This window comes from Podarcis bocagei (genome assembly GCF_964188305.1).
Source record: "Podarcis bocagei genome assembly, chromosome: 14".
Classification (NCBI taxonomy): Eukaryota; Metazoa; Chordata; class Lepidosauria; order Squamata; family Lacertidae; genus Podarcis; species Podarcis bocagei.
Window position 1 is genome coordinate 48964717 of NC_138139.1, and position 25137 is coordinate 48989853.

Below are 25137 nucleotides of genomic sequence, written 5' to 3' on the forward strand. Positions count from 1 at the left end.
CTCCGCCCAGGAGATCCGCAAGTCCAGCAGCCCGCGTCTTGCTAGGGGGCCAGTTCCGGTGCATCATGAAGAGGCCAGCAGTGATGAGGCATCCTCCAGTGAAGACGATGACGTGCACCAGACAAAGCGGGAGCGCCGGAAGCTCCAACAAGGGCCAACCGGAATGTGCTGGCTGCGGAGGCGACCATTCCCGTGCCAAGTGTCGATTCAGAGACGCCATCTGTAGGAGGTGTTCCAGAAGGGGCCACATTGCTAAGGTCTGCCGATCGGCTCCGTCTGACACCCCCCCTTCATCGACTCGCAAGTTCAAGTCTTCACTCCAGTCTGCCAAGGAAAGTTGTTTCGCTCTCACCAACTGCCGCTGCCCGTCTGGAACCACGATTGGCCAAACCGACTCGTCTACGCGACGCAAGCTGAACGTCACGGTGCTCATTGAAGGAGCTCCATGTGACATGGAGATCGACACCGGGTCTGCCCTGTCCGCCGTGTCATGGAGCACCATCAAAAGACTGGTACCCAGAGTATCCAAAAGGCAACTCGACTCTCACCACGTACACCTGAGAGACTACCAGGGAAACGACATTCCCGTGGTAGGCGTTGGCCGGTTCCGGATCGCCTTCAAGGATTTTTCGGGCCTGCTCCGGTTGGTGGTGGTCGAAGGTCAGCGGCCAAGCCTCCTAGGGCTAGACTGGTTTGATGCCCTCGGCCTGGAAGTCACCGGCATCAACTGCATCTCTAACGCAGAGACTGAGGGTCTGGTCAAAGACTTTGCCGAGGTTTTTGACGGCACCTTGGGACAATATACTGGTACGCCCATCTCCTTTAGCCTTGATCCACAAGTCGCCCCCATCAAGCTTAAGCCACGCCGGGTTCCCTTTGCTCTCAAGGCTAAGGTGGACGAACAACTGGACAAACTGATCGCCCAAGGAGTTTTGGAGCCCGTTGACCACGCAAAGTGGGAAACCCCCATCGTCACGCCTGTCAAGCCAGATGGGTCGGTGAGAATCTGCGCTGACTACAAGTGCACAATCAACAAGGCACTTCAGCAGCACGCTTATCCGGTTCCTGTTGTCCAACACCTGCTGCATTCCCTGGGTGAGGGTAAGGTCTTCGCTAAGCTGGACCTTGCCCAAGCCTATCAACAACTGCCAGTCGATGATGCCACTGCTGAAGCCCAGACGATCGTCACCCACCGGGGGGCATTCCGTTGCCGCCGGTTGCAGTTCGGGGTGAGTGTGGCTCCTGGCATCTTCCAAAGCCTTATGGAGCGTCTCCTGCAAGGCCTTCCGGGCGTGGTACCATATTTTGATGACGTCTTGGTGTCTGCAGAATCACACCAGCAGCTGTTCGAGCGCCTCCGTGCCGTGCTGACCAGGTTCCAGGAGGCCGGGCTCAAGGTAAAGAGGGAGAAGTGCCTGATTGCCGTTCCACAGGTAGAGTTCCTGGGCTATCTTATCGCTAAGCTGGACCTTGCCCAAGCCTATCAACAACTGCCAGTCGATGATGCCACTGCTGAAGCCCAGACGATCGTCACCCACCGGGGGGCATTCCGTTGCCGCCGGTTGCAGTTCGGGGTGAGTGTGGCTCCTGGCATCTTCCAAAGCCTTATGGAGCGTCTCCTGCAAGGCCTTCCGGGCATGGTACCATATTTTGATGACGTCTTGGTGTCTGCAGAATCACACCAGCAGCTGTTCGAGCGCCTCCGTGCCGTGCTGACCAGGTTCCAGGAGGCCGGGCTCAAGGTAAAGAGGGAGAAGTGCCTGATTGCCGTTCCACAGGTAGAGTTCCTGGGCTATCTTATCGATGCCTCCGGCCTTCATCCAACCACATCCAAGATCCGCGCTATCCAGCAGGCCCCCACCCCGAAGGACAAAACGGAGTTGCAGGCATTCCTGGGGCTGCTGAACTTTTATAACATGTTCCTGCCCCACAAAGCCACAGTGGCTGAGCCTCTTCACCGACTCCTTAGCACTAAGACGCCTTGGGCCTGGGGTCATCGAGAGACGGCGGCCTTCAACGCGGTCAAGGCTCTCCTTTCTTCAGACAGTGTGCTGGTACAGTACAGTGAATCCAGACCGCTGGTCCTTGCCTGCGACGCCTCACCTTTTGGCATCGGTGCTGTCCTTAGTCACCGTTTTCCAGATGGAAGAGAAGCACCGCTCGCCTACTTTTCCAGGACACTATCTCCGGCGGAACGGAATTACAGCCAGCTCGACAAGGAGGCATTGGCACTTGTGGCTGGAGTGAAGAGGTTCCATGAATACCTCTATGGCAGGACTTTTGATCTCATCACTGACCACAAGCCACTCCTGGGCCTCCTCGCCGGTGATCGTCCAACTCCACCGGTCCTCTCACCACGCATGCTGCGATGGACTGTTTTCCTGGCTGCCTACCACTACCAGCTCATCCATCGCCCGGGGAAATCGATGGGCCATGCCGACGCCCTCAGCCGTTGCCCTCTTCCAGCATTTGTGGAAGACCCGGCTCCAGCTTCATCGCTCCTTCTGATTGAGGATCTTCCGGCAGCGCCTGTATCGGCTGCCACTGTGGCCTCCGCGTCTGCCCAGGATCGCACCATCAGCCGGTTGCTCAACTGGGTGTGGAGGGGGTGGCCACAAGGGCCTTTTGCATCGGAGTTCCAGCCCTTCGCAACCAGACAACATGAACTCTCAGCTCATCTGTCTGCTGTGGGGAGACCGCGTCGTGATTCCCCAGGGACTCCGTCAGCGCGTCCTGGAGGCTCTGCACGTTGGCCACCCGGGAATTGTCAAAATGAAGGCGTTGGCTCGATGTTACGTCTGGTGGCCTAATATGGACGATGCCATCACTGCCTGGGTATCCGCCTGTCAAGCGTGCCAAGAGTCGAGGCCTGCACCACCGGCAGCTAAGGGACACACCTGGGAGACGCCAAAGACACCCTGGTCGAGGGTGCACATCGATCTGGCTGGCCCCTTTCACGGCCGGACCTTTATGGTAGTGGTGGACGCCTATTCCAAATGGCTGGAGGTCGCCCTGATGCCCTCCACCACTACCGAAGCTGTCATCCGGGTGCTGCGAGGCCTGTTTGCAACGCATGGGTGTCCTGATGTCCTTGTCTCTGACAACGGACCGCAGTTCACGTCAGGCACGTTTGAGCGGTATCTTTTGGGACTGGGCATCCGCCATGCCCTAACGGCACCTTTTCATCCATCCAGCAACGGGCAAGCGGAAAGAATGGTGCGCTCGACAAAAGAGGCACTGGCGCGCCTGGACCGGGGAGACTGGCATGAGCGGGTCGCCGAATACTTGTTCGTGCAGCACATCACTCCTCATGCGGCCACAGGGAGGAGTCCTGCTGAACTGCTTATGGGCCGCCGCCTCAGGTCACCGCTCGACCGGCTACACCCAGACTTTGCCGTGGCTGAACCCCCAGGCTGTGCCAACGCACCACGGTCATTTGTCCCAGGAAACCAGGTCTTTGCCCAGAACTATGTGGGGGACATTCCTTGGGTGCCAGCCACAGTAGTGGGAGTCACTGGACCTCGCTCGTACCAGGTGGCACTCGAAGACGGACGTTTGTGGCGACGGCACATAGACCAGCTTAGGCGCAGGGTTGGCGACTTAGACACTACCGAGGTGCCCCCAACTGCGCTTGCGGCTCCAGAAGAGACACGTACAGATGGCGAGGCCCCACCTACACCTCCCTCGCAAACTGCCAGCGTGGAGCCGAACCAAGCCGTCTCAGAACAGACTCAGACCACTCCACTTGCGGAGGCTCCACCCACAGCAGCGGATCCAGGGGAGTTGGTTCCAACGCCACCTAGGGTCGCACCACAGCCTCAGCGAGAACTGTGTGGCCCTCCGGACTTGGCTACCAGTCCCCGGCGGTCTGGCAGAGTTTCCAAGCGCCCAACTCATTTAAAGGACTACGTTGTTGGACAGGTATCACTGTTGGTCTAAGTATGGGAAATGTAACCGATATGCTTTTGTGCCTAATTGAACCATTACGCGTAGTGCTGTATATAAGGAAACCATTACGATTGTTACTAACGCCTTATCTCGGTGGGGAGGGGTGTTATGTAGTGTAGTTTCACCCTGGGCCAACAGGGGGATACTGTATATAGTTTTCACTCAGGTCTGTAGATAGTTTTCACTCAGGTCCGCGGCAGTTAGTTTAGGCGGGAACTCTGAGCTGTTGTGGTTACAATGTTGACAGCCGGCTGCCTATAAATACAGGCCGGCTGAGCTGTTCACAGTCAGTTCTATTCCAGCTTGTCTTAATAAAGAGCTACTTGAAGAAATCGCTGTGCCGGCTGCTATGTCAACCCACTACATAATACCAGGTGTCACCCATCTTGTATTTGTGCCTCTCATTTTTTTTGCCCAAGTGCAATACTTTACATTTCTCCCTGTTAAAATTCATCTTGTTTGTTTTTGCCCAGTTCTCTAATCTGTCAAGGTCGTTTTGAAGTGTGATCCTGTCCTCAGGGGTGTTAGCCACCCCTCCCAGTTTGGTGTCATCTGCAAATTTGATCAGGATGCCCTTGAGTCCATCATCCAAGTCATTGATAAAGATGTTGAATAAGACCGGGCCCAAGACAGAACCCTGTGGCACCCCACTAGTCACTCTTCTCCAGGATGAAGAGGAACCATTGATGAGCACTCTTTGGGTTCGGTCAGTCATCCAGTTACAAATCCACTGAGTGGTAGCATAGTCAAGACCACATTTTACCAGTTTCTTTACAAGAATATCATGGGACACCTTGTCAAATGCCTTGCTGAAATCAAGGTAGGCTACATCCACTGCGTTCCCTTCATCTACCAGGCTTGTAATTCTGTCAAAAAACGAGATCAGGTTAGTCTGACATGACTTATTTTTCAGAAATCCATGCTGACTATTGGTGATCACAGCATTTCTAGGTGCTCACAGACTGTTTGCTTAATGATCTGCTCCAGAATCTTCCCTGGTATTGATGTCAGACTGACTGGGCGGTAATTATTTGGGTCCTCTCTTTTCCCCTTTTTGAAAATAGGGACAACATTTGCCCTCCTCCAGTCTGCCGGGACTTCGCCTGTTCTCCAGGAATTCTCAAAGATGACTGCCAGTGGTTCTGAGATCACATCTGCCAGTTCTTTTAATACTCTTGGATGCAGTTCATCTTGTAGTGCTTTAAATGCAGATTTAAGGTGAAAGTGGTGAAAAGGAATGGAAAATTTCCTTTAATTCACCTGGTTTTGGGGGGATAAAGGCATAAAGGTCTTAATTTCAGATGGTGCATGTTTGGGGAGAGAAGGAACCTTTTTCATATTCCAAAAGATCAGAGAGGTGGTGAGTTAAAGTTGATTGGCATCTGTCTGTCTTTGGTTCAGGTGGTTGGCATCCATCTGAATTCTCAGGAAACTGAACCACAGTATTTAAGTAAAAGAGGGACAGGGAGAACCTAACAAACAAAACAAAAAACACCAGATGCTACAAATCATAAAATACTATTTCTTCCTATATACATAAAATGTAAGGTTGTCGTCACGCAGCTCCCCTTAGAAGATTTGTAGTGCCTCATCACAATCCTGGATTTCCATGAAGTCACAACAGGGGAAGGAAGCAAAAGAGAAGGCAGGTTTTCAAATGGTGGTTTTGAACAGGCACCCCCAAACTCGGCCCTCCAGATGTTTTGGGACTACAACTCCCATCATCCCTAGCTAACAGGACCAGTGGTCAGGGATGATGGGAACTGTAGTCCCAAAACATCTGGAGGGCCGAGTTTGGGGGGTGCCTGGTTTTGAACAAGAGCAGAGGTTTGAATAAAGCATGGGTGGAGGGGCATAGACAGGGTTGGCAAGCAACGCAAAGAAGGGGCAGCAGACCCTAGTAATAAAAAACCTGCTGGATGAGGCCAGCGGCCTATTTAGTCCAGCAATTTGTTCTCACAGTGGCCAGCCAGATGCCCCAAAGGGAAACCTGTGAGCAGGATCTGAGCATAAGAGCAATTCGCGCGTCCTGTAGTTTCCAGCAACTGGTCTTCAGAAGCATCAGTGCCTCTGAACAGAACCACCATGACTAGTAGCCGTTAATTCTCCCATTAATTTGTCTAACCCACTTTCAAAGCCGTCTGGGTTGGTGGCCACCCTGCCTCTTGTGGCAGTGAGTTCCACAGTCTAACTGCGTCCTGCATTGAATAAGTCCTTTCTTTGGTCCGTCCTTACATTCAGCTTCACTGGATGTCTCAGACGGTGGAGGAAGAAAATGACCTTCATGTCCCGTAGTCATTAGTATATTTTAAGCTCCATGAATTTGTCTAAATTTGTGGCATTGTAGGAGATGATATGAATAGACAAGACTGTAAGTTGTTTTTATATGCAATGACGGCAGCAAGAATAGTATTGGCACAAAAATGGAAGCAAGGAGAATTACCGACGAAAGAAGAATGGAGGATGAAATTGATGGACTGCGCAGAATTAGATAAATTAACTGGAAGGATTCAAAACCTGCGGGACCAGAGATTCTTAGAAGACTGGAGTGAATATATGAACTATTTGAAAAGTAATAGTAATGAACAGATTACCCTTGTAGGACTGCAAGAAGTTTTGTAAGGACTATTTGAAATATTATAAGAAAGACTATGAGGACAATTATTAGTTAATGATAATTAAGAGTGATAGAGAAATTAAGAAATGCAGAATAAGTGATAAAGAAGGAAAAGTCAAAAATAAAGACGAAAGTCAAAAATATTGTATAAGATAAGAAGTTATGTTATTTGAATGTTGGAAATGATATGTTAAAAACTATATCTATATATATCTATAGACTATATATATTTGACATTGGTAATCTTCTTGCCAGAGTCATCAGCAGGGCACCGGGACTGAAGCTTGTCGTGGAGACACTGATATCCTCTCTCAGGCCTATCGGCAACATCGTGCTGATCTGCTGTGCCTTCTTCATCATCTTCGGCATCTTAGGAGTGCAGGTAATAGTTTTCCTCTCTCGTTGGCTCAGCAGACCCCTAGCAAAGACTTTCCAGCTCTCTTCCACTCCAGCAGCCAGCTTGCCCCAGCAACTTAAGTCATCTAGAGCTAGGGGTGTGGAGGAAACTCAGATTTAAATGCAAACTTAATCCATTTTCACTTCCTGAAACAACCGTTGAACCAACGTGTGGCTGTCCTTCGAAGCGTGCACTCCTCTGAATTTTGCAACGCTGATCTTCAGCCCAAGAGCGTGTGCAAATCTGCATGCAGATGCATGTGCTGGTGAAAACAGCGTCCAAAAATGCATGATGTTAGGGGAAAATGTTTGCAAATTAAAAAAGGTGTATATTAGGCAGATTGCATGCAAAAAAAAAAATGTATACTTTCAGGAAAATGTGCATAAAAATTGGGGCAAGGGTTATGAGGATGTTTGTTAAAAAAAGAACACCTAACACAAAAATGTGGAGATCTGAACATAATAATAATAATAATAATAATAATAATAATAATAATAATAATAATAATAATTTATTATTATTTATACCCCGCCCATCTGGCTGAGTTCCCCCAGCCACTCTGGGCAGCTCCCAATCAAATGTTAAAAACAGTACAGGATTAAATATTAAAAGCTTCCCTGAACAGGGCTGCCTTCAGATGTCTTTTAAAGATAGGATAGCTGCTTATTTCCTTCACATCTGAAGGGAGGGTGTTCCACAGGGTGGGTGCCACAACCAAGAAGGCCCTCTGTCTGGTTCCCTGTAACTTGACTGGAAACATGAGAAATGGGGTGAAACTGAAACAATTTTCTTTAAGATATTTATATACCTGAACTAAAGCTTTTGGATATATTGTCCAAAACTGGTTTGAAGTCCATATCATAACAGTTTCATAATTTTTGACCTGGCAATATATCCTGAATTGTGAGAGAGAGAGAGAGAGTGTGTGTGTATGTGTGCTATGCAAAAATCAAAATGTGGGAGGAAACGTGAAGTCCACCAGCACTTCTCTCGCTTTCTGCAGCCCCTGTTAACTCTGTCAGCTCTCCCCTGCCCTAACCTGAACTTAAGATGGGAGTGGGGAGGGGAGAAAAATTGAGAGAAACCAAAACTGACCAATATTCCCTATATTGGGAGTTGTGGCTTCTTTTTCTACTGTGAAACGCCTTGTTCTTGGGGCTCTGCCTTGTTCTGATCTCTCAGGAACAAGGAGTCATTGCTCTTGGTAAATATGCAGGCTTGAGGACTGGTACATTTACTCAGCCAAATTAATTTCATCCTGTGTGAAGGATTTTCTTCGTACCAAATCTACTGCTCACCACTCAGCTTTCGTGACCCCGGGTTATTTTTCTTACTTATGAATTTATAAACTGCACATTCATAAAAATATAAAGCAAGGCTCATGTTCTCTCTCTCTCCCTGGTTTTTGTTTGTATTTGTCCTCCCCAACCCAGCTGTTTAAAGGCAAATTCTACCATTGTGAGGGGTTGGACATCCGAAACATCTCCACCAAGGCCGACTGCAGAAACGCCCACTACAGGTGGGTCCGGCGGAAGTACAACTTCGACAACTTGGGGCAGGTAAGGAGAAGAGAGGAGACCATGCAAATGGAGAATTGCCTTCCGCCTGTACACATCTTGTTAACCAAACATAGTGTTGACTCTCAATACTCATCATAGAAATGTAGAATTAGAAAGGACACCAATGCAGGTATCTCAACACCTGGTCCCCCATCCAATTTGAAACCATACCGGACCCTGCTTAGCTTTGCAAATGTGCTGGCAGTTTTATTGCTGCACCACTAGGGAGAGTCTTATTCTTTCTCCTTATGCTTCAAGGTCCCCAACCTGTATATATTTAAAGTGCCTTATATGCATTGCTATGCATATACACTGTCCTATGCCACGGTGGCAGGGGAGAGAATAAATAATTTCAGGACACTTCTTTTTTTAAAACAAAAACAAAAACCTGCCCTGGTGATCTGTGATTGAGGACATCACTAGCACTAGCCTATAGGTGCCTACCACCACATAAACAGAGGGTTTGTCTCCCTTTCTTCCACAGGCCCTAATGTCCTTGTTCGTCCTCTCCTCCAAAGACGGCTGGGTGAACATCATGTATGACGGACTGGATGCAGTTGGCATCGACCAGCAGGTAGAAGCTAAAGATCGTAATAACACTGTTATTGGGGGAGAAATTTAAAGGCCTTTGAATAGCCATCCTTTCATGCTTGCCATATGCAGTTTGTTGTTGTTGTTGTTTGAAAATTTCTTTATTACAAAACATAAACAAAACAGAAAACACCATAAACAAACCATAGACACTAACTAACCACATATCATCTAACATTACACATACTTTGGCTTCACCTCATTGTACTTTTTACACCTTATTATTCTATACGCACTTCCTTATTTTTTCCGTTACTTATCAAGAGAAAATTTTGCTTTCATAGTTTCCTTGTAATTCAAGGTTCAGTCTAAATCTGTCAGGAGATTTGCATTATCACAGTACTTTTTGAGATGTCCTTGGAATATTGTCCAGTCTTTACTGACTTTCTGGTTTGAGTTTCCTCTTATTCTCCCAGCCATTTTCGCAAGTTCTAGGTATTCTATCATCTTCGCTCACCAGTCGATTTTTGTGGGGATTAAGTCACTTTTCCAATTTTTTGCTATTAAAATCCTATCGGCGTATGCAGTATTTAAGAGCACTTTAAACCTGCCCTTTCCTTGTCAAGCAGTCCTGGATGCCCCAATCAGACCCTATAAAAGCAAGAGGCTGGGACTCACAGGTGGAGAAAAAGACCACTCAGGTCCTGTCAAGTATGGGAGTTCCCTTCTCCCTTCTGGTAGCTTCCCAATAAGAATTAACAAGCATTCAGTAGATTTATAGTCTTTTTATTACAGTGTCATGTTGCAAGCATGATACACACACACACACACTCAATTGATGTATCACCCAGCTGCTCCCTCCCTTCTGATTGCCTAGTTACTATCTCAAAGCTGGGTAGCTCCTCTCTCTGAATAGAATGTAGTCTGAATAGAATGCTAGGGTAAAAGAAGAGGATACATTTGCCATTGCTTATTAGAGCACTGTGAAATCATAAAGGCAAGATGAATAAGATGCATTGGAAGAAATATGATTTAACATTACGATGTGGATAGATAAAGGAAGAGTAACTCTGCTTGAATAACTGGGGAAATGTTTTAGCTCAACAAAAGTCTAAGCAGGAACTGAAACATGCACAGCCCATGGAAACTGAGAAAGGGTGGGAAATGAACAACAAAATGTTAAATTATTTTAAGTAGTGGAACAGAAATTAGGGGAAAGGAGGAGTCAAGGAGGGGAAGAAAAGAAACATAGTGAAAGGGGAGGCGGGAAGTCAACTTGTAAATTTGTTTTAAATTTGAATTGATCTGTTGTTAATTTGTTTTAAAAAATTGAAACTCAATAAAAAGAATCATTTGGCAATAAATGTGTGGTGTGGCCTTATGCTAGTGTTTCTTAAACTTGGGTGGACTATAACTCCCATCATCCCTGCCTAACAGGAGCAATGATCAGGGATGATGGGCATTGTAGTCCAACTCCATCGAGTTAGAGAAACACTGCCTTATACCATACGCTTCCCTGATGGTGGGCTCCATTGAACCTTCTCGTGCTCATCCCACCTTGCTCTCTGTCTCTCTCTGTCTCCCTGCTTCCTTCCCACCTCCGCCGCCAGCCCAGCCAGAACCACAACCCTTGGATGCTCCTCTACTTCATCTCCTTCCTCCTCATCGTCAGCTTCTTCGTGCTCAACATGTTCGTCGGGGTGGTGGTGGAGAACTTCCACAAGTGCCGGCAGCACCAGGAAGCGGAAGAGGCCAGGCGGCGCGAGGAGAAGAGGCTCCGGAGGCTGGAGAAAAAGCGCAGGAGTAAGGCGATATACATGTCTGGTCGGTAGACAGCGGTACAAATCACAATCTTTCTGAGCCTTGCCTGCTTCCAAAGCAAGATATCTTTTGCCCCCGGATTCCTTTTTTGGTTTGCTTTGGTTTGACAACGGGACGGAAGAAGACGCGCACTCTCTCTTTTTTCCTTCCCATTCCATTTTTTTGGGAGATGCTTTAAGAGTCAGAGTTGACCTTTCCACCATTCCCCTTCCATTGGCTCCTATTGCAAACTCAGCACGGCTTACCCAAATATCCAGGACCGCAAACAGGGACTACAACTCCCACCAGCAGCAGCCCGCATGGCCAGTGGTCGAGGATGATGGGAATTGTAGTCCGGCAGTGCCTGGGTGGCCAACAGGTTGTGGGGAGCTGGTGTAGACCTCAATGACCTAGATGAACCAGTAGTGTATGGCAGGCTACCTATGAACTACCCCTTCATTCAGAACAATGAGGTCTAGAATCTTACTTTATTGTTAAGGGAAAGGACATAGTTCAGTGTGAAACACGTGCCTCGCATACAGAGGGTCTCGATTTCAATCTTCAGAAACTGGGCTGGGAAAGACTCCTAGCTGAGACCTTGGGGAGCTGCTGCTAGTCAGTACTGAGCTAGATGATCAGGGATAAGAAGATCTTTGATAAACGAAATCCACAGAGGAGGTCCAAGTTGCCTTCCCATGTATGAATTCTGAGGACATGAACCTCAACTCTGGGTTAAGTTACTGGCAGGTTCCTTCAGGCACGGTTAAGGATGCTACAGGCGAAACTCGAAAAATTAGAATATCATGGAAAAGTTCCTTTATTTCAGGAATTCAACTTAAAAGGTGAAACTAATCTATGAGATCGGCTCATGACATGCAAAGTGAGATATGCTTCTACTTCTCAGAGGTCCAATCTTGCTCGATTTGCAATCCTCGTTTTGCTGATTTCCTTGAATATTCTCATTTTCTGAGATTGTTAATTTGGGGTTTTCATCAGCTGCACACCATGATCATTGCATTGATCACAAATCAAGGCTTGACATATCTCGCTTTGCATGTCATGAGTCAATCTCATATATTAGTTTCACCTTTGAAGTTGAATTAGTGAAAGAAAGGAACTTTTCCATGATATTCTAATTTTTCGAGTTTCACCTGTACATTGGACGCACCCACCCAAATCTCCAGTGGGTTCCCCAGCCACACGTCTCTCTCTCTCTCTTGCCTCATTTCTGATTCCCAACGGTGTCCTGTTGCCCCTAACCCTGGGACTTAAAGCATCACCAACGTTATTTAAGGCCCATCGATGGGATTTCCTACGGTACTTTTTTTAAATAAGGAAAACAGATCCACAAGCTGACTTCCTTTTCTTTCTTCCTTCCTTTTTTTGGAGGGTCTCGGTGCATGGTCCCCGCATGCCACACAGACGCTGCATGGGGCGGGGGGTGGGAATGGCAGAGCGTGGGGGTCAGGGAAGTGGGGAAGACTCCCAGCTTGGGGGTCGAGGAGAAAGAGCCCAAAGGTGGAATCCCTTTAGAAGAGATGCACATTCAGCTATCCCACCGGTGGGTGGGTGGGATTCTAGATTGGACTGGCAGCCTTCTGGACAGAGTAGGTAAGGAAGCCAAAAAATATTCCCACAATCCTCTTCCCCCTCCTTCTCCTTTCTCTCTCTCTCTCTCTCTCTCTCTCTCTCTCTCTCTCTCACTCACTCTGTTTTAATAGCAAATTGAGTCAAAGGCAGGTTGATTCAGGAGGGTGCACAGGTGTTGAACACCTAGACCTCCGCTTCGCTGAATTTTGCAATTTTCCAGCCAAGCAAACATAAACACCACCATCTACACTGACCCTCCAACCACTGCTGGAAGGAATGCTGATATCTATGAAAATATAAAACCAATGTAAATGTTTAGCGCAGACCAGGCCTTGATGCTTTTACCGCCACTTCGGCTGCTGATCTGAGAGAGCTCAACATATTTTTTTCTGAGAGATGGAGGGTGTGCTAGTTCACATGCTTCTCTCCATCGCAGTCTCCCAGGCTTTCTCCCCCCCAATAGCAGCAAAGTCGATATTAAGTGCTTCATAAACATTTCCTTTGTAAATCCATGAGAATCGGCTCTGCCTCCGCTCCCAGGAGACGGGCGCCTGGAGGCAGCTGCGAGATGAGTTCAGAAAGGGCAAGAGCGCCACAGAGTGTGGGATGCTCTGAGATCTGCCCTCCCGAAAGTGCAGAGGAAAGGTTTACTTTTCCATTCCGGTTCTGTTCTCCGTCACTGAGCTCCCTGCAACAATTTCTGTAGGTGGCCTGAGGACACGAATCTTCCTTGGACGTCTTTCCTGCCCGCCTCAATCTTGGAAATGTCTCACAAACTTCCACCTGCTCCCTCCATTCCTGTTTCTTAAGCGCCCAAGATGCTTGAAGCTCAATATGGTCCATCCCTGGGGAGCAGTGAAGGCAGGAACACCTGCTTTTGGCTGGTTTCTTCCTTGTGTTTTTTTTCTTTCTGCCCTACATAACCACATGCCTGCCCTAAATATTATTTAGCTGCCATGTGGTCATAAATAGGTGTGATCAGAGCAAGCTCAAGGTTATTCATTTGGGGAATTCTGGGGTGGACTCCTTGTTTCTGGGGTCAGGAAACGGCACCATTAATCTGGGTTCAAATTTGCATCTTTGCAATCCACTGGGGTACAGAAGCAGAGCCTGCGATCAGCTCCATGGACCCACGACTGCAACCAAAGTCCCTTAAATGGCTTATTGGCACATATTGGAAAAAGTTAAGAGCACCGGCAGAATAATAGCATGAATTGAAACAACTCCATAAAAAATAAAAAATCAAGGCAGGGCAATGTTGAAACAGCCAGGCAAGGCAATGAGAACAGAAGGAGCAGTATAAACAAGGCAGTGTAATGTAAATTTAAAGCACAGCAGCAACATTTAAATAAGAATGATTTGACTGGAAGGAATTCCACAAAGATCTTTGCAGCAGGAGCCTCATCTCGCAGGTCACAACAACCTGTTTTATCTCAGGATGTTTCTCAAAGCAACATCCTGGTGTGTTACACGCCACAGCGTCTTATGAAACCCTAGTCTGCCTAGCAGTAGGAACTGGGGGGAGATCCTCAGCAGAGACCACACAACTGGTGATTTTCAGCTGAGGGCCACATTTACCGTATTGGCCCGAATATAAGATGCACCCGCAAATAAGCCGCATCTTTAAATTTGAAGGCTTATTTGTGGGTGCGGCCAGCCTCCTAGCACTACTGCCCTGGGTGAGGGAGGGGGCAGCTGGTGCCGGCGCTTGGTTCTGAGCGCGCTGTGCACCCACCTCCCGGCTCTACCGCCCTGAACGGGGGGCAGGGGGAGGGCCGGTGCTCGGTTTTGAGCACGCTGTGTGTGCGCCTGCCGCTCCCACCCCCCGTTCAGGGTGGTAGTGCCAGGAGGCTGGTTCCGAATATAAGTCACACTTTGACTTCTCACAGTCAGAATTTGGAAAAAATGTGCAGCTTATATTTGGGGCGATACGGTAGTTTTAGGCAACTTTCTGGGGGGTCACACACTGGTGGGGCAATGGATACAACACTTACGTTAGCATCACAGGTCACATTCTAGCCACTCAGAGGTTCCTGCACACACTTCCACCCTCCTCTTAAGCAAGCAAGAAACATTCCCCCTGGGCATAAGACTCAAGGAGGGCATGGAGTAGACGGGGTGGTGAGGTGTATTACCTGGGGTGAGTCCCAAGAGTCAGGTAAGGATGTGTAGTGTCTGGTCCCACCCCTGATCTAAACATATCCTCCCCCTCCCACCGTAACGAAGAACTGAAATAATGGTGGAGGAGGTTCCTCCCATTATTTCCATCCTGAAGGGTTTGGGTGCTTTTGCTTTGGTTTTCTGTAGGTGACTTCTTAGCAAAAAAAAAGATGGCAGACTCAGAAAGATCTGACGCGCGACTCCTTCTCTGTGGCTTGTGGTGGATCTGTGAGTGTGTGTCCGTGGCCAGTGGTCATATCTGTGAGTTGCAGCAGAACTGAGCCAGGCTTGGCCTAGTCATGTTGTCACTTGGCGCTTTTAACTGGATGGGGAAAGATGCTATGGCTGAATCAACAACACCAGTCAAAGTGGGAAGAAGGTTCACCCATGGCCGCTTCCTTCTCAGAAGTTTTCAGAACAAGTCTCAAGGGCAGAGGAGCATCATGACGATGGAGAAGCCATGGACAGAGGGAAGGAGTGCGGTTCAACATTAGCAGCACGCTACATAGCTAGCAAATTTCCCACTTGCTCACCTTGACCCGCCATCTGTCTGTCGCCATCCCCCAAACCACTTAACCACACCTTTGCCTACCTAGCTAGGTCAAAGGTAGGCATTTGGAGTTGAGGGGCCCATTGTGTTGTTCCAACCCACTTTTGTCCTTGGCATGCCAGACTGGCAAGTGTTATCCCTCCCCGCCCTGCCCCCCGACATAAAGTACGCAACAAACCAACTCAAACCTTCAGGAGGAGCTTCCAAGGGACTATTGGAATGAATGCGTCCCCTGGAGAAATCTAAAAATTAACCACACTGAGAGAGAAAGTTCTCAGTCTCTTATGTATTAAGCAGGGAGGTGGGGAATTTATCTGTGTGGCCAGATTAAATCTCTCGCTGGTAAGGCATGGGATGGTCTCTTGCCGGTTTATTTTAAGTTATGAAATGAATGCCCCAGAGTTTCCTTTTCCTAGAGCAGTGATGGCCAAACTCGGCCCTCCAGCTGTTTTGGGACTACAATTCCCATCATCCCTGGCCACTGGTCCTGTTAGCTAGGGGTGATGGGAGTTGTAGTCCCAAAACAGCTGGAGGGCCAAGTTTGGCCATCACTGTCCTAGAGGACTTCTTCTCCCCCACCCCCAACACTCCTGGGCCTCTGCTGTGTGCAGAATCTCACACAATTGAGCTGTTGGTGAGACCTGTCCTGGAGCTTCATGGTCCCAAGGGAAGCAGGAGCATATCAAGGAAACATACATAGTCCAGACTTGCCTCACATATGTTCGTGCAGCAGTGTGTGCTTTGGCTTCTGTGGGGCTATGCCTTGGTCCCGCATCACAATAACAAAGAGTGAAGTCAAGCCCACCATTCCCTGGCCACTGCTGCCGCCGCTGTGGCACACCCCTGTGTGTCCTCACCTTTGCACCGTGCATGAATTGGCATCTCTTCTAAGGGACGTTGCATGCGTTGTTGGACAGAGCATGAGCACCTTCTTGCATGTCACTTCCAGTGTTGTCAGGGTGCTACTATGTGTGTGTCTCCAAGTTGAAAGGACTCCTTTCTTTCACCCGTGTACTGAAGATATTCCAAGCGCTTCCTTTCACTCTGTCTTCTCAAACCCACCTGAGATGTCAACCTGAGCTTCCTAGCCCCCTTGCTGAATTACTGTACCATACCTGCACACTGTATCATATCAATTGTAAACTTTGCTTCATAAGTCTCCAGAACCTGTGGCCCTCCAAGACTGCAACTCCTATCTCCCAGGACTGTTGGGTGAGACTGATGGGCGATGGGGTCCAGCAATTTCTGGATGGACACAGGTTCCCCACCCACTGCTATTCTGACCCAGTAACTAGGATACCTTATCAGGAATGCATCAGTAGTGCCTCTGTGTGGCAAATCATGCTGGGCAACTAGCCTGACCACCACAACCAGCATTTCACTTGTGGGGTGCAGCCTTAGAATGTGTTTTAGGGACCTGTCTCAGTTCATAAAGGACAACAGCAAGGACTCCAACAGGCCTGGTGTCAGGTCTCTGCAAGGACCAGGCTCCACTGGTCAGGGTTTGCAATTGGGCTGTCGATCTAGTTGGGCCAGAAGAAAGTACATTGTGCCAAACAAGCAAGGGTCAATATCCAAGGCAGCAGATGATGGCCAGAAGCAAGATTGTAGCAGGACATGCTACCTTGGCAAGAAGCCTACAGGGTACAAAGCAGCCCGGTGGTTTCAGCACCATGGAGAGCTCCAAATAAGCATTGTGCTCCAGTGAAACCTAGGACTGGATTGAAGCCTTTTATTCTTCCAAAGTCAGATCACCCTTCCCATGCTCTACACCTTCCTTGAGGAACAGACTCCTTTAAAGGAGGAAAGCTTCTAGCTTGGATTCTTGCACCTTCTCCTTCTAGGTAATTTTTTCCAGACTCGTGAAGGATGACAGTTCCTAGGGATGTGGGGACTGGAGATGTAGGCTCCAAGGGTGCATACTCTAGGAATCTCAGTTCAAATCCCCCTCATTTGTCTAGCTCAAGCCTAGTCATGGTTTTGGGGGCTGGGTTGGTTTCCAACACCTCTTCCTCTAGTGCTGCTGGTTCAACAGAGGTGGCCAGCCCATCATCTTCTGAGCTATGGCTTTGAGAGCTCCTTTTGGCCCCTGAGCCTGCATTTCCTGTGTTAGAACTACCCAGAATCCTTGCCATACCCAGGATTCCATTGCCAGAAGTTCAGCAAAAGGGTCTCCAAAATGAGAAAGTTTGAGAGCCATCACTGTAATCCAGGTATACAGCTCACAGGACTGGGCTTCAAATTGTCCGTATTTGAGCAGTACTCACAGTGATGTTTCTTCTTTCATCAGGCTTTTGGAAACTGGTGCGTTAATAGAGTTCAGTCGTTGTCACCTGTCTTTGTTTCGGTCTTTGCATGATGCACAAGAAAAGCTATTTCTGCCATGTGGTCCTCCCCCATGGACAACTGCATTCCTGTTTTTACATAAACATCCAAAGCCTTGCTTTTGACACGGAGGCCAGTAGGATTAGCCATGCTAGCAGCACACAGTCCGCCTGTCTGCTCTGAGCAGATTTATGAGACTCTCACTAATAACGTTGAGAGCTAGAATCCACCCGGCCAGAAAAAGAAAAAAAACATTTGCTTTCTACTTTGCTTTCAGATTGCTTGGCTGGGAGAAACATGGGTGACCCTGGTCAAAAGACATTTGAAACGTCCTTTTTAGCCATCAAGAGAGGACTGGGGGAGATTAATAGCTGAAGGGTCACCAGCCAATCTGGTTTCCTTTTGATCTGATTATTTAAGCTGGTACATTCTGAACCGGTTGTCTTTTGCATCAGCAAAACAATCTGCAGCACTAACGTCAGCTGGAAAGCACTCAAAAGGTCAAGGGCCGGGGACCACAGCCGCAAGGGCAGCTCAAGGAGTTTGCTTGTTTCTTGAAAGAATCTTTACTTTTGCTCTTTAGCTGAAAATGTTCCCAGAAATGGTTTGCAGGTCATTTTTAAAAAAAATAAAAGATGACAGTGCCTTCCTCCTGGAAAAAAAAAAGATACAAAAGGAAAAAGCAATGAAGAGGGAAGAGGAAAACAATAAACTCAGGCCCCAGTTCTTTCAGTTCTTATAATGACCCAATGTGAGTCTTATGCCTCGTTGTTTTTCTTTATATGTTTGGCTGCTTCCGCGTCTTCCAGCTCTCAAGATCCATAGTATTTCTTTATTATCAACAGCATTTAGATGCCACCCAATGGCAATTTGGCATCTTCCAGGCCATAATGGACATGGGTGGCTATTAAAAAGGATTGTAGAAAATCAGGAGAAGGCTATGGAGGCTATTCTCTGCCTCCAGAGCCAGCAATGCTTCTGGAAACCACAGGAGGGGAAAGTTGCTATTGCACTGAGGCCCTGCTTGTGGCATGGCATCTAATTGGCCACTAGCCTGATATAGCAAGCTCTTCTTGAATTCTTAATAAAAGCCACCAAGAAAAACCCAGTATTGATCATAAAATATTTTTTAAGCATGCAAAGTGGAACATAAAAAATTCATTATATAAAAAAAAGATTCTGCATCAGAACATACCTCCACAGAAAATTATGCTGCACCCCTGATAGTAGTTCTCCTATGACTCAGATGCACGTCTCGTATTCCCCAGGAGACATGAATTGAGTATTGAAGTCCCAGCTCTGTGCAACTCCCTCCTGGCTGAGATCAAACAGCCCCCCTTCCCTGTTTTTGTTCTTGCACTTGATGAATACTTTTTAAATTTCAGCAGGCATTTTAAGTACCGTATTTACTCAAGCCAAATGCGCCATCGAATCTAATGCAAACCTTAATTTTCACAACGTAATTTGGCCAAAAGAAAGGTGAGCATTTGATACGAGTAAATACAGTAAAAATAATAATCCTGATTTGGGACTTCAAAGTGCAGTGTAGGGCTGTTTAAAAGCCCTTTTGCAAACAGGCCCGACCTCCAAAGATGCCCATGGGAAGCCCACAATCAGAACATGAGCACAATAGTACCCTTCTACTCACAATCTCCCACAGCTGAGATTCAGAGGAATTTTGCTTTCTGATCCTGGAGGTAGCATACAGCCATCGTGACTATTAGCTCTTGATAGTCTTATCCTTCATGAATCCAGCAAGACAGTTGCTATGTTTTTTAAAACAAAAACAAAAAAAAGATGGGTCTGGGGGTGGCTGAGTGTCTCTTCTTAAAACCAACACAAGAAGCAAACTTCACAAGAAGATCTGTGTTTTTATTTTAAAAAAAGAAAATAACAAAACAGAAGAAAGATCTCAGAAGATTTGCACCAACCCTGACCAACCTGTGATTTTTGAACAGGGCAACCCTGAGACCTTCTCCCCCTATGCAATAATTCTGGAGTATGACAGAGACATGCTTAATTTCTTTGTGGGTGGCGTATTTCTCCAAAATACTTTGCTGTTCCTTGTGTCCCTTACGAGGTGGGCTTGAGACATTCCATTTCTCCCTGAACCTCTCAGCTGTATCCCCCTCAAAAAAAAAAAAAAGGCATTTGAGTCATTGAATACACCCACCTGCAGGGAAATCATGTGGCTGTCCCTACCAGCATACCTTGCACCCCAAAATACAGAGGACAGCGCTAATGGCTGTGTATTCCATTGCCTCTTTCTGCAGAAGCCCAGCGGCGGCCATACTATGCTGATTACTCGCCTACCCGGAAGTACATTCACATGCTCTGCACCAGTCACTACCTAGACCTTTTCATCACCTTCATCATCGGAGTCAATGTCATCACCATGTCAATGGAGCATTTCAACCAACCCAAGGTATGGACAACACTCCTTCCTTCCTTCCTTCCTTCCTTCCTTCCTTCCTTCCTTCCTTCCTCCCTTCCTTTAATTTTATAATTCTTCTGTTTCAAATTTCCCACATTTATACATTAACCAATACAACAATACATTGATCATTGACTACCCTGCCCTTCCATGGTTCCTTTTGGTTATCTTCTAATTACTCCATGTATTTTTTCCCTCTTTCTCGTTTTATCTCTACTTCTTTTATACTGCTGGATTTACTGTAATCCTGCTAACGTTTTGACCCGTTTACAATAATTCTTCAAGGACAACATGCCTTTCTTGAGTGCTAAAGCACTTCCTTTGCATGCAGAAAATCCCAGTTCCCAGGCTCTCTCGTTCAGCAAGTATTTCAGATAGGAAGGCTCTTTTAGTGGGTGTTTACTGCCAGTCAGAATACAGGAAGGTGTGGAGACCTTTTCAGCCTGAGCAACCTTCCAGGGACCACATGCCAGGGGTGGACAGAGCCAGAAGCAAAAGTGGGTGAATTTTACCTTTGTGCTGCAGGCACTGGCATGTGACTCCCTGGAAGGCTGCCCAGAAGAGAATGAGAAAGCTTCCCCACCCCTGATTGTCCCTAACATCTAGTTTGGCCTGTGCAGGATCAGGGGAAAAGAGCTGGACTCGTTGCCCATGTGCATTCTGTGTGTGGGAAGTTAAATATTGCAGGGAACACCTCTGTAACACCTGCTTTTCATTCCTTGCAGTCGCTGGATGAAGCGCTGAAATACTGCAACTACGTCTTCACCATTGTCTTTGTGTTTGAAGCTGTGATGAAACTGGTAGCATTTGGGTTTCGGAGATTCTTCAAAGACAGGTTAGAAGCTTTATTCCATTCTAGACTGGAGGGGGGGTGCCTAACATCAATTTACAAAATAAAAAAATTCCTTCCAGTAGCACCTTAAAGACCAACTAAGTTAGTTCTAGGTATGAGCTTTCGTGTGCATGCACACTTCTTCAGATACACACTGAAGAAGTGTGTATCTGAAGAAGTGTGCATGCACACGAAAGCTCATACCTAGAACTAACTTAGTTGGTCTTTAAGGTGCTACTGGAAGGAATTTTTTTATTTTGACTATGGCAGACCAACACGGCTACCTATCTACTACTGGAATCAATTTACAAATGGCTGACATTGAATCTGCTCCCCCGAGGAATAGCCCCACTGATCCTCTGCGACCAGTTCCAGTCAGGCTGGCAGACAGCCGTCCTGAACACCCTTCAGAAACTGGGTTTTGCCCCTCAAACCCTTCTAAGCCTGGGGTTGGGCCAGGCAAAAGCTACGGTCAGGCAAAGAATCATAGACACCGAGAGACAACAGGACTGCTCAAGGTGCCCCGACTATAAAATTGGAGAAATTGAGAGAAATATAGCCACACCGGCAGCATATCTCTTCTTTCTCATATCTAAAAATGCAAGAAGGGCCTTTACACTTGCCAGAAGCTCGGCTCTGCCCTCGCCAGTCCGGGAAGGAGCCTTTGAAAAAGTCCCATATGCTCAGAGACTTTGTGCCTGTTCATTGGGGGAGACAGGAAGCCCAGAGCACTTGTTCTTTAGATGTCCCTTTTATGAAGAGGCACTGTCAGGGAACTGCCATCGGAGGGACAGGTGGTGGAAGGGCTCACGGAGGTTGGGAGAGACCCAGCAGCGGAAGCAGGAACCAGCAGGGGGAGAGGTGGGTCTCTGAGGGAAAGCGAGCAAGAGGGAGGGCTCAGGGACACGTCCAGCGAGAACAGTGGGGAGGTTTCTGGACCTCCCATAGGGAGACCCACTCCTCGCCGGAAACTGTCACGCCGTGAGTCCAGAAGACGTGTTTCCGTTAAGGAGCTTTTATGTTGGAAGCGATTCCGAAAGCAGCCACTGTCGGAATCTGCTAGTGACTAGAGGAGCCATGTCTGAGGGGCTCCGTCACAGACAGAGGTTTGTGGACTTGAACAAACTCTGAGGGACTACGATATTACGCACAAGCAGCTCATCATCCCATCACAGGCACATAGTAAGACCATTGATCCCCTACTGGTGAGGCTCGCTGACCTCCCGGAAAAGCAAAAATTCAACCTTTTCCTGTTAGGCAAAGATCAGAAGACGACCTAGATGGTCACCAGATTCCGTGTACAGATCTGTAGGCACAGACCATCTCCCGACTCAAACCAGTTCGTTAAGAAAATCCCCAAACTCGGTTCCATGGGTGGCTCTGGGTCAGCTCTCTGCGGCAGTTTATCTTAAAGTTTTAAGTGTCTATACGCTTATCGCATTTATAAATTTTAAATTTATTGTTGTACAGTGGTACCTTGGGTTAAGTACTTAATTCATTCCAGAGGTCCGTTCTTAACCTGAAACTGTTCTTAACCTGAAGCACCACTTTAGCTAATGGCACCTACTGCTGCCTCCGCGCTGCCACCACACGATTTCTGTTCTCATCCTGAAGCAAAGTTCCTAACCCGAGGTACTATTTCTGGGTTAGTGGAGTCTGTAACCTGAAGCATATGTAACCCAAGGTACACTGTACATTGTTTTAATTGTTTGTTTTATTTCTGTGACTGTACCCCCAAGTGTGTTTTATAAGCTGGTCTCCGACTGTAATAAATTATCTATCTATCTATCTATCTATCTATCTATCTATCTATCTATCGGGGGGAGAACTCCAGAGCATTGCCTGTGGCCCAAATTTGGTACAGGTGGGAACAAACAGGGCAGTTTTGTTTGTTGGACGAGCATCAACTGGCACACATGAGTGCTTAAGCAAACAGCCAACCCACAGTCTTGGATTCAGTTTGGCTGACCATTAATTCTAACAATATTATTAAATTATTATTTATATCCCACACATCTAGCTGGATTGCCCCAGCCACTCTGGGCGGCTTCCAGCAAAATATAAAAACACATTAAAACATCAAACATCAAAAACTTCCCTGTACAACAGAGCTTGTTTCAGATGTCTCCTAAAAGTTGTATAGTTATTTATCTCCTTGACATTTGATGGAAGGGTGTTCTCCATGCAGGGCAGGTGCCACCACCAAGAAGGCCCTCTGCTTGGTTCCCTGTAACTTCACTTCTCGCAGTGAGGGAACCGCCAGAAGGCCCTCGGAGCTGGACCTCAGTGTCCGGGCTGACATTGTTGCTGATGAAGTCATAGAAACATAGAATCGTTGGATTGAAAGGCACCTCAAGAGTCATCTAAAGTCCCCCCCACTAGATGAAAAATGGGTATGCTTGTTTTACACCAGGAGGGGGCTGCTTGTCTATTTTTGTGTGGCCCTTGGGGTAATTTTGAAAGCTCCCCGTGGGCAATCAGTTTGGACCCTTGGCAAGAGTAACAGAGAGGAAGGGAGAGAGATGCCAGGAAAAAAAGAGATAGAAAGGGGTAACAGAAAGAGGCAGGAGGTATATATTTGTTTGCACCCATGTTATATTGGCATACTTTTCTATTCATCAAGGTGTTTGGTTTAAGACTAGAAATCTACCTTGCAGTTCTGTAAATCTCAACTCTTATTACCACCTGTTATTCTGCCTTCCCATGTCTACCCTCTTAGATGGAACCAACTGGACCTTGCCATTGTCCTGCTGTCAATCATGGGCATCACACTGGAGGAGATTGAGATGAACGCCGCGCTGCCCATCAACCCCACCATCATCCGCATCATGAGGGTGCTCAGAATTGCTAGAGGTAAATCTGGGGTCTGGTGAGGTGCTCCTGTGAGTATAGGAAGCCAGCCGGGGTCTGTTAACAGTGTAAGCCCTGCAGAGTTTAATGGGACTTATTCCCAGGTACGCGTGTATAGGATTGGAGCCTTCAGCCCGTACTGTCTACTCCAGGGTTAGGGCAGCTGTGGCCCTCCAGCTGTTGCTGCACTCTGACTCCCATCAGCCTCAGACAGAATATGGCGAGTGGTCTGGGATGTCTAACTGCTTCTGGAGGACTACCAGGGCTACTTGTCAGAGGAGAACCCTTTCTTCACGGAAAGGATGTGCTCTACCACCAAGCTCCCTAAAACTGGGGTGGCAGATCCCAGATCACTCGCTATATTCTGTCTAGGACTGATGGGAGCTATAGACATGTCCTCAGTCAGAGGGTGTACCCCGGAGGCAGCTTTTCAGATGACTACTTTGCCTGACTGATAAACACGTCGCCCTGGGTAGGAAAATTATTATTATTATTATTATTATTATTATTATTTATACCCACTCTGGGTGGCTCCCAATCAAATGTTAAAAACAGTACAGCATTAAATATTAAAAACTTCCCTGAACAGGGCTGCCTTTAGGTGTCTTTTAAAGATAGGATAGCTGCTTATTTCCTTGACATCTGAAAGGGAGGGTGTTCCACAGGGTGGGCACCACTACCAAGAAGGCCCTCTGCCTGGTTCCCTGTAACCTCACTTCTCACAATGAGGGAACTGCCAGAAGGCCCTCAGAGCTGGATCTCAGTGTCCGGGCTGAACGATGGGGGTGGAGATGCTCCTTCAGGTATACTGGGCCAAGGCCGTTTAGGGCTTTCAAGGTCAGCACCAACACTTTGAAATAGCACAGCACTGACTACCAGCCCTGGCGTCCAAGGTGGTTCTCTCCCATCTGTTATTTCCTCGGACAGAATTAGCCTTCTTCACTTTTAGTGGAATTGTTAGGGAACTTAAAGTGAGCCCTGCTGGACCAAAGGCAGGGTATCTGGTCCAGCATCCCATCCCCAACAATGACCAGCTAGATATTCCCAGGTGCTTTACAAGCAGAGCATGAACGCAGCAGGCCTGCACCATGGTTTGTCTAGGGCATCTTGTTCTTTAAGGTACACTTGAAGAACAATGGAGGCTCCATTGTTTGCTGATCCCTTTGTTTTCCCTTCTAGTACTGAAGCTGCTCAAAATGGCCACAGGGATGCGGGCACTGCTGGACACGGTGGTCCAAGCCCTCCCGCAGGTAAGCCTGCCAGCACCAGAATGAACCGGCTTTGGGTTGTTGTTTTCTCTGGGAATGTGGGTTTGTGGGGTCTTTTCCCCCCCCCAAAAAAGGGGGGGACCACCTAAACAGCATTTTCTAAAACTGTAGACCAGGAACTTCCATGAGAACAGAACTGGAAGGTTCTGCAGCGATTCCATAACAATGGGTTTAAATGCCACTATTGTGTAAAAATGCTGACCCAGAACCCTTTGGTCATTGTCATAGACTGGCTGGATGCAGATAAGTGGTGGGGTTTAGATTTCGAATATGAAT

General features: G+C 47.6%; 1 protein-coding gene across 3 annotated transcripts in view; it reads left to right on the forward strand.

Moving 5' to 3' along the window:
- CACNA1H (calcium voltage-gated channel subunit alpha1 H) overlaps positions 1-25137 on the forward strand; it is a 398455-nt gene that overhangs the window by 350770 nt on the left and 22548 nt on the right. For 2 of the 3 annotated variants that reach the window (XM_081169320.1, XM_081169322.1), the window contains exons 22-29: positions 6821-6947; positions 8396-8521; positions 9006-9095; positions 10663-10876; positions 19751-19902; positions 20637-20746; positions 23463-23596; positions 24773-24843. In XM_081169320.1, the coding sequence (XP_081025446.1) occupies positions 6821-6947; positions 8396-8521; positions 9006-9095; positions 10663-10876; positions 19751-19902; positions 20637-20746; positions 23463-23596; positions 24773-24843 (1024 nt within the window). The remainder of the gene's footprint in view (positions 1-6820; positions 6948-8395; positions 8522-9005; positions 9096-10662; positions 10877-19750; positions 19903-20636; positions 20747-23462; positions 23597-24772; positions 24844-25137) is intronic. The other variant, XM_081169321.1, reaches the window with a different exon arrangement.